Raw genomic sequence first — 9,753 nt, 5'->3', positions numbered from 1 at the left:
AAGAGGTTCCAAATTTTTTTGAAACCCACCGATCCTTGGATATGATTATTCTACACTATCATGCTCATATTTATAAAACTCAGTGCCTCTGTGAAAGGTAAGGATGACTACTGCGTTTGTGGTACAATCAGAACATTGCGTGTGTTGAAGTTGTTTTAACGCAAACCAAAAATGCCTTTTAAAAAACAAGTTTACATCATATTCTTATGCATGCTAGTGCTGTGTGTGAGGTAATTTAAGGTGGTTCTGACAAGTGTCATCGGCATCTTCATATCCGGTCACATGGGCGGCAAGCCACTCCCATCCGGTCACATGGATGGCAAGCCACTCCCACAAAGGAGGCCACACCCACAGAGTAGGTTCGAACAATTTTTGAAACCCACCACTGCTGTGAACAATCAATAGCTGTAATGGCTGAAACTGGGGCCAATGATCATCTCCCTAAATTTACCCTAATTGTCATTTCAGTAAGAAAAATCTAATAAAAATTCTAAGCTGCAAACAAGATTTTTGCTCTTTTTCAATTATAATTGCTTATTTATCAAATTTATATGGCAATCCACATCCCCAAGAAGAGACAGGATGACATATAATTTTATACTTTATACATTCTTTCTTAGAATATTGTATCATTTGGACCTGCTCATCTGGATTTGTTTTGATGGTTGCATAGTAGTAGCTCTTTTTGTTTGTGTGATATTGATCGTAAAGAACTCTGGTGATCTCATTCTTTCAAAACAATAACATTCAATTTTTTCCTCAGCTGAAATGGTTCTAGAACTTAGTAAACGAAATCCATCTTTGAGTAAGATATCAATCAGTAGTCCAAGAACATTAGCTCCATTAAACAACTTCCGCTTATCAGGTTTTATAGAAACATACCTGTAGAAAGAAAAGAGATAAATGTGTTAGTATTAATTTATTAAGCATTTCCAATGCACTTACTTTTTGTTAAACTTTTTAAACAGTGCGATTTTTCAACCCAGATAGGTAGCATCTACCTGACCTTGGCTAGTACTGAAAAATTAAGCAAGGTGAGATTATTTTTATCAGACCTCTAAGAAATCCCAAGTCTCTAATCTAGTTTGGAATATTTTTTTTGGGGGGGGGGGGGGAGAATTTACAAAAAACATTGCCAGATCTATATCGCCAAAATAATATATGCCACATGAGTTCAAGCTAGACTGAAATAGACTTTATTTTTAAAGATGAACAGAAGTTTAAAGCGCACTAAAAGACAAGTTAACTTCAATGTCCTGAACGAATAAAAGTTTTGGTTTTTTTTAGATTGTGAAAGGTGCAGAATTTTGCTGGGCTTCTGAAAAGCAAGTGCCATAAAATGTTTTATATAATAATCACTGATACTTTGCTAAAATTTTATTTTATCTAGCTTCATTTTCCATTTGAAATGGTCCTGGGGTTTGCTATTGCTTTTCTGTATATTTTCATAAAGAAATCCATTTAGAAAAGCCTAACAATTTGAATAGCTGAACGATATATTTATCTTAGAAAGCAGAACCAGCTTGATTTACATTTGTATATTATTTCTCTTAATTGGATGATATGTACAAAACCCATTATTTACTTTAGCAAATGTTTTAGAACAGGTAAAGTTTTAATATCTTGCATTAAGATCTTTAGCCGCAGTGGCCATACAGAATATCAATGTTTATGATCTCAATGATTTAGATGATATATAGTCAAAAAGAAATAACAATGGATCTAATGGCATTTTATCCATCAGAGATGGGGAATTTGCAAACCTAGAGTCTCCACTCCAGCTGCTACTTTCAAAACCCTCATTCAAAACATACTATATCTTTGGTAAGTCATATGTCCTCCTCTAGAGTCTGCTTAGGAGAGATAACATTTCCATTTACTTTTGGCTACAACCCTATGCACTGTTTGCCTCACTATTGCCTGTCATATTCCCCATCCGAATGCAGCTTTTGAAAAATCTGCTGTGGCAGACCTATTTAATTCCTTTTTACTGTATTATTTATGTACAGGACAACCTCTTTATATATGACAAAATTTCTTTTTTCTTTCACATTCTTTCTGTAAAAATAACTTCTTTAAAGTTGATCTGGCAAGTAGTTGGTTTATTACGTTGTTTTGTAGATACCACTCAGAATGCTAAGCAAATTTATTGATTTGCTTACCTGCTCATATGAGTGGAAGGGCAAAACAGTGATAGATGTGTGCTAATATCAAATTTGTTCACAGAAATATAAGAATCTTGGTTTACTATTATATCAGTGTTATTAGAAAAGGATAGAAAATTGGCTAATGTACTTAACTTCACAACACGGTCAACATGACCATAACCATAGAGAAACATTTTGCATATTTTTAAAATAGGGAAAAAATGGTGGAAATGAATTTTTTCACGCACAAAGATGTGCAAAACTTTTCGCATCTAGGATTAAAGTTTGTACTCTTTCTTTTTCTCCTGCTCCTAACAAGGATCACCCTCAAGACTGTGTTATCAGAAACTTTTTGCCCCTTTTCTCTTCTAGAAGTATACCAGTGGTGGGTTTCTGCTGGTTCGTACCGGATCGGGAGAACCGGATGGTGAAATTTACCGATCCGGTGAGAGGAGGTTCCACTGGTGGACCCAGAAGTAAGTTCCGGAACGCCTGCCCCGTCCGTCTCCCCATGCTCAGAAAAGCGCTGTCCGGGGAGGTCCCTTACTGGCAGGCAGGCGTCCTAGAACCTGCCTGCCAGCAAAGGACTTAAATGGAATCGCTTTTCTGAGCACGGGGAGACAGGCAGGAGTTTGCACCGTCCGTCTCCCCGTGCTCAGAAAAGCGCTGTCCGGGAAGGTCCCTTACTGGCGAGCAGACGCCCTAGAACTTGCCTGCCAGTGCCATGCAAACTTCTCCGGTGCACCCGAGCTGGTGGAATGCCTGCAACCAACTGCCCATTGCCAGGGAGACAGCCAGTGCAGGTGAGCCACGCGTTTGCTCCGATCGCACGGACGCTCCACCAGCTCAGGTGCAGACAGACCGGAGAAGTTTCTCTTCTCAGAAATGTCTTCTCAGCGAAGCTGAGGCAGCCTGCCTGTCCCTTTCAGGTGGGTCACCCGGGAGGGAGGAGGCCAGGGGGAGAATAAAGGGAGCTGCAGTTCCTCTGTGAATGGAGGGAGAGGAAAAAAGTTGGGATTCTCCCTGCTGCAGCCTTTAAATGGCAGAGAGAAGCCGAACTCCCCCCCCTTCACAGAGGAGTTGCTGCTCCCTTTATGTGGATGTGTGATATTTTGCAAAGACTGGGAAATCTCATGCAGTCTCTGAACAAGAAAAATGTATTGGCATGTTAATGGGGGAAACAGGTGGGCTAATTATAATCTTAAACTATTTTTGGCTTACTATACAGATAATTTAGTGCAAAGCTGTGCACAACAGCATTAGATTTCTGTGGTTTTATCTTCCTTGGTTGGTGTTGGGGAGAGCTATGGAAAGCTAAAACAAATGCTGTGTAACAAGGAAGTGTAAAACATTCCTTTAGATTCATTGGAAAATTAAATCCAAACATTATTTCAAAGGAGAGAAGTTTCATATCATGCAACTTTCATCAAAACTGTTTCACATGGACTTAATTTTTTTTTGGGGGGGGAGACAATAGTGAACATCTAGGAAGTAGGATAGTAGTAGTAAATATCTTAGAATAATACTTTGATGCAACTATTATAAATTGTTCAGCAATAATTTAACTAAAAGAATTGTGCATACTGTATATAAATTGTTACTTCTTAGCAGGAAGTCCAATATTTTTTTCTTTGGATTTTCCCATTTGGCTGAGTTTTTCAGTACTCCAATATACTATTCTTTTTTATTGGGGATATATTTATGATTTTTTTTAAGCAACAGGCCAGAACCTGTTCATATTAATAAGTAGGAAATCTGTTGGACATCAAACTTATTTTAAAAGTATCATTATGTAGAACTCTTTTTAATAGTCTAGATTATGGAAGAATTGCAGGAAAATATTAGATAAGACAGAAATAAGCTAAAATAGGGGTGGTGGTGGTGAATCAACTTCTTGTTTCTTGCCCATGTTTTGTTACAAACTACTCTAACTGCTGCCTGTTTTTTTTAGCAATAATGATTACATTGAATATGATATTAATATATAAAATATGTGATATGGTTCCAGGATCAGAGCTAGTCTATATTTGAATGGCCTGAAGGTGTGTTAACATTCAAGGAAGCTAAAGCTGCAATCTAGGAAAGGCAGTTCTTGGCCCTCTAAGTACTTGGAAAATAGACCACCTGTGAACCATATGCAAAACCACCCTGATCGCCATATAGAAGAAAGTATGAAATAGGCTTGTATAAATCATTTGGTGGGATTTCAAAGCATTGGAAAGTTATGGGAGTACTTTGGAACATCTGCTTCATTGACCAGATCTGGAGGAGTGCTCAGAGCCCTGTAAAATAACTTGCCAAGCTTTAGTACAAATGCTAGGACTGCATGGTACTTTGGATTCTGTTCCAAACAAAGTACTGAAAAGAATACAAGACTGTAAATATAGTACCCCACCCACAACTCTTTAAAGTAGATATTTCAAGAATCCAGGAAAAAGAATGCCGCTGCTTTAAAAAGTACCAAGTAGATGCTGTGGGCTTTACATTCCTATATATTCAAAAACAGTGCATAGCCCTAACAAACATTATTATTTAATGCATTTAAGTTGTTGCCACTGCTTTGAAGTTAAATTCAGGAGTATGGATGCCTCTTTCTTTTCTGTGTAGTAATTTATACCTCTATCTTGGCTGGGAATGCTGACATCATCTTGGCCACTCCCACCTGGTCACATGGCTGGCAAGCCACTCCCACCTGGTCACATGGCCAGCAAGCCACTCCCCCACTGGTTGCATGGCCGGCAAGCCACTCCCACAAAGCAGGCCACACCCACAGAATAGGTTCCAAAAAAATTTGAAACCCACCACTGAAGTATACTGATTCTTCCACTGTTAAACTAACTTCACAACCACAGGTAAGGCTTCTCTGTGATGTGGCTTTAGGAGCACTTGAAAAGCAAATATCTCTTGGGAATGAGTTGCTATCTTCTCAGTTGTAAAGGAGAACAAGAGCTGATAACAAAGATTTTTCCTGTTTAAATTCCAGTATCATATTAGAAGACCTCTTCTACTTTTGGAGAACTTCAGATAGCTGCAACTTTTGGTTTGATTTATCCTACCTCTAAATTTACTTGATTCGAAAATGATTTTTACAGCGTAGGTAAGATTCCATTATATATCTGTCAGCATGTTTTCTATTCCCTGAATTCCTATTTACCCTCAGATTTCATTAGTAATTACTTGTCATTTAAAGAAAGGATTTGGAAATTTCCAAGCTTTAGAAATTCACAGAAGATATTTTAAAAATTGCTTGGATTTTCACTATAGAACATGTTCCTTTCTCTCCATGTTGCAAATATGCTTCTTGAATCCACTGACTTACTTGGGTTATGTTTGATTCCTTTCAGTAAGATGTTAACCATTTCATTCATATATGTAATAGTGGCTGTCATTCCTGGTTCTGACTTTTCAAAACCATAGTACCATTTTGTTTTACTTGGAGCTATTTTGAGTTATATAATACAATAGCTTTTCTGAAAGAAAGAAATCACTGCATTCCATAATATGCATAGTTCTTCACTAGATATAATTCTTGAAGTTAATAGGTAAAATATGCAGCCCATAATTACTGTAGCTGGAAATGCCTTTTTGTCCAATGTGATTGGCAATAAACTGTACTCTTCTGACATCATTTTTATTTCAGATTCTGAGAACAAAGGTATTCTTAGTGACGGATCCTTGGTTTTGGATTTTTTCCAAGCTGGCTTTAGGGTTTCATAATGATACCAGGAGATATGAAAAAAAAAAGTTATATTTAAAGAAGTCTTATTCATCTTGCTACTTTGGGTAGGTTTGTTGGTTTATATTATATTCTTGAATGTAAATAATAACTGATTTCAAGCTCTTCATGGTTTTCTGCCATCATTTTATACAGTACTGTATTCTCTCTTATGTTCATGAAGTGAAGCTTGTAATATAAGAGTGGTAGCCCAGCTTACACCCATTTTACCCAGAGCAGTATTTAAATTATCAACAACTAATTTTAAGTTCAGGTACTTGTAATAATTACTTCCATGTAATGTTCCAAAGGCACTTTTTCAAGAGGCAAGTAGACTTTCTGGTTTTTCTTTGAAGATGTTTTGTTTCTCATCCAAGAAGCTTCTTTAGCTCTGACAGGATGGTGTGGAATGGAGGGAGCTGAAGCAGCTTCTTGGATGAGAAGCAAAACATTTAAAAAAAAAAAAAACTAGAAACTCCCGTTGCCTCTTGAAAAAGCATCTTTGGGAGTACCATGACTGGATGACTGAGAATCTCCATAGACATACTTCTACGTAACTCTACCTGTTCCATTGAGAACCAAGAATCTATAAAATGTTTCTAAGGTGACATACAGAAATAATTTCAAAAATACCTTGCAACAGATTGGTCACTGTAGGTGATGCCACACTGGAAGACAAGATCATGATGAGAAGGCCTCTCCAAAGAAAGGGGAGATAGTGACTGCTGAGAAGGGACATGATGACTTTTCCAGCTCATTCCTACAAAATTTTCTGAAAAGGTTGTGATCCGGTCAGCCAGCTCATCAATAGTAATGCTGCAGGAACCAAATATGCGAAAAAAGCCCTGCATTTCCTGGAGCAAGAATCGTATTTCTAAGACCTCTGGTTTGGGTTTCAGCAAATTTTCTTGATGTAGGAGATCAGCCACAGAATAAAGTCCATAGAAGTCAGCTTCTCTCCGCAATCTCTTGTAGTCTGAGAAGTCACTAGGTAGGGCAAGCTGGAGCGTTCTTAAGCTATCCAAAATATAGCTGAACAGAACTCCATCACGGTCCACAAAATACTGGCCATTTAGCAACTTAAATTCAGGGTCATTGCCATTCAACATTCTTGCCAATCTTGACTCAGGGAACCTTTGTAGTGTAGAAGGCCTTGTGGTAAATTTAAGCCCACCCACATTTAAAACAATTACATCTTGATTACTCATCCTCTTCTTCACAGGAAAATTGAGTTGGCAGTAGATATATCCCAATATTATACAAATTTATGCAAAAAAACCCACCCTTAATTCAATTTCTGCTTATACTTACAGTAGAACTTCACAAGCGGAAGATTGCCCAGCAACAAAAACAATATATGTACACATTGCATTGTTTACAGGATTGGTCTCCCGGATACTTTGTAACTAAACGATTTAAAAAGACAGCAGAAGCCTCACAACTGGTATTTCAGGAAGTTGCTAGAGATTTGCCAGTCTTCAATGTTTATTTCCCCCCTGAAAAAAAGGTAGTTATTTTGGTGTAGCCTTGGTGTAATGGTTAAGGGTAAAAGTTAAAAACTGGGAGATAGTTAGAACTAAGCCTTGCCTTAGGCACAAAATCAATTGGGTGACCTTGGCCCAGTCACCCTCTCTCAGCTATAGGAAGAAGGCAATGGCAAACTACTTCTGAAATCTTGCTAGGAAAACTGCAGGGACTTGTCTAGGCAGACATCAAGAGTCAACACTGACTTGAAGATACACAAAAACATTCATGGAAAATTCAACCTTACTCTATACTTCTGCCCACAGTCAGGGTAACTTATGACTGTGGAGTTGTTTAAAAATGAATTTATTTGCTGAATTTCTGGATCTCTTCTTGATTACTTTCCAAACCCAAATAATCTTATTCTTGCTACTCAACAAGAATTACAATTCTATATATTGTGCTGGTCGAAAATTAAAAGCAAATGATCAACTTTGAAAATTCAGAACTGAAGTTTCATAATATAGCAATAGTGGTTGCATCTTAGGCTATCTAAACAATACTACAGACCATATCTTTGTTTCTTGAATCTGGTAGCTACCGTATTTATTATCCATTAAAGCAAAGATTTGACTTGGAAGTTCAAGTCAGATTTAATGATTCAACTTAAATTCTGAACTTAAATCAATTTGGCAAAGGATACATTATTGAATATAAAAAATAATAATTTGGCAGTGTGTATTTCAACAGTTGGATTACAGTATAGTGCTACAGCATACAAACTCATCTTGATGCACACTTTGTATTTGTGCACAACCCTTTTCCTATCTAGAGAGCAATATATTATTGTGATTAAGAATATTAACATCTAATTGAGATGAAGGTTCATATTCCACTCAACCATAAAGCTCATTAAGAGAGGCTCAGACCTCTGAATTATCTACTTTGTTGTAAAAGAAAAAAATTGTTGTAATCTACTTTGTTGTTAAAAGAAAAAAAATTAATGGAAGCCAAATATACAGTGTAAGAGATTTCTCTCATCAATTTCCCACAAATTTTATTTATAAAAGGGGTCATTAGATACTTTCACTGAAGCACAAATTGTTTATTACAGTAACAGAGGAAGTAAATAAAACCTAAATAGGGTAGTATGCAATATGCAATATACATAGTGGTATGCAAATTAATATATACATATTATTCAGTAACCTTAAAGTATCTAAATCCAGCAACATATGTATTTATAGTCAGGCAATGAGAATGTTAATATGTCAATGAAGATGCTCAGCCATCTGGTAGTGTTTTCTGGAAGTTGAGTTAGGACAACTGGATTTGTATGATGGCAATTGAACTTGCTTTCTTGTTGGTTTGAACCAACAAGAAAGAAAGTTCAGTTGCCATCACTTAACTTCCAGACAATGAGAATGGCATTACAATAAAAAAAAATTTGGAGAAGGTCCACTCTTTACAATAATTTCTTTCCTGGTGCATTGTTTTCTTACATTATCTTCTAATGGTCTTGCTCCCCAGAGCTGTTCTTGCTTAGTTTTACTTTTGTAGTTTAATGAACATGCCACATGTATTGGAATACTCAGTAGTATTCCAAGTTCTTTAACCATAGGTCCACCAAGTTATACTATGGTGTTGCAAATGTCCAAACTTTAGTTTATTTTTCCATTAGTTATCACTCAAGATTAGTATTTAAACGTCTATGGAGATTCATAGTCATTTAGGTCATGGATGTCATAAAGGTAAAGAATGCAAATGACCAGCTGTCTGCAAGGAGTGTAAATCCTTCCATTCCCTACCATCCAATCAAAGCTGAAGAAGCTTCTTGGATGACAAGCAAAATGTCTTTAAAGAAAAACCAGTTGCTTCATAAAAAATCACCTTTGGGATTCATATTTATTAAATATTGATGTTGACTGTAAGATTATGGCTTTTGTGAAATTATCCATCTTGACAAGATTGTATGAATTCATCCGTTTTGTTTATTCAAACAAATCTAACTAGTTTAAAACAAATCTAACTTGTGATACATGATCCTAGTCATTCTTAATCAATGGGGTCACAGATATCACAGCCAAATCACCATCACATCTATTCTTAAACATGTTTATCTTTGAAGACTTTTAAAATTAAAGCAAGGCCAGCTTGCATAATAAAATAGCATAACTGTAACCATTCCATAGCTTTTTTTTCTATTATCACTTTGGTTCTGTAACGCCTCCCCCCAACTCTTCAATTACTTTCTTGCTTATACATTGTACATATTATACTTGGATTTGCATCCAATTGTATTTTTCTAGGGAATGAAAGAAAATGATTTAGGGATGATTTTTTTCATTAAAACACCCTTCAAAACAGCACAAATCAATCAATATTTATTTGGTCAACAACAAGCAAAACGTAAAAACAAAGTGAAGC

At 36.5% G+C, this 9,753-nt stretch overlaps 1 protein-coding gene across 1 annotated transcript; it reads right to left on the bottom strand.

The window, feature by feature from the left end:
* Positions 1–439: 439 nt before the first annotated feature.
* On the bottom strand, positions 440–7,196 carry KCNRG (potassium channel regulator). The gene is made up of 2 exons (XM_014055310.2): positions 6,496–7,196; positions 440–882 (listed from the first exon to the last, which is right to left on the bottom strand). The coding sequence occupies exons 1-2, from the start codon at positions 7,068–7,070 to the stop codon at positions 630–632; spliced, it is 828 nt and encodes a 275-aa protein (XP_013910785.2). The 5' UTR covers positions 7,071–7,196; the 3' UTR covers positions 440–629.
* Between the last annotated feature and the right edge of the window lie 2,557 nt (positions 7,197–9,753).

Source organism: Thamnophis sirtalis, unplaced genomic scaffold, assembly GCF_051295495.1.
Source record: "Thamnophis sirtalis isolate CommonGarterSnake01/CBP01778 unplaced genomic scaffold, rThaSir2_p1.2 scaffold_5, whole genome shotgun sequence".
Lineage (NCBI taxonomy): Eukaryota > Metazoa > Chordata > Lepidosauria > Squamata > Natricidae > Thamnophis > Thamnophis sirtalis.
This window is presented reverse-complemented; position numbering and strand designations above follow the sequence as displayed.

Excerpts from the sequence above, each read along its gene's own strand:
- KCNRG (XM_014055310.2), bottom strand. The coding sequence starts at position 7,070 with ATGAGTAATCAAGATGTAATTGTTTTAAATGTGGGTGGGCTTAAATTT. Across the intron at positions 883-6,495 it reads AGTGACCAATCTGTTGCAAG|GTATGTTTCTATAAAACCTG; the intron begins GTATTTTTGAAA and ends TTCTTTCTACAG.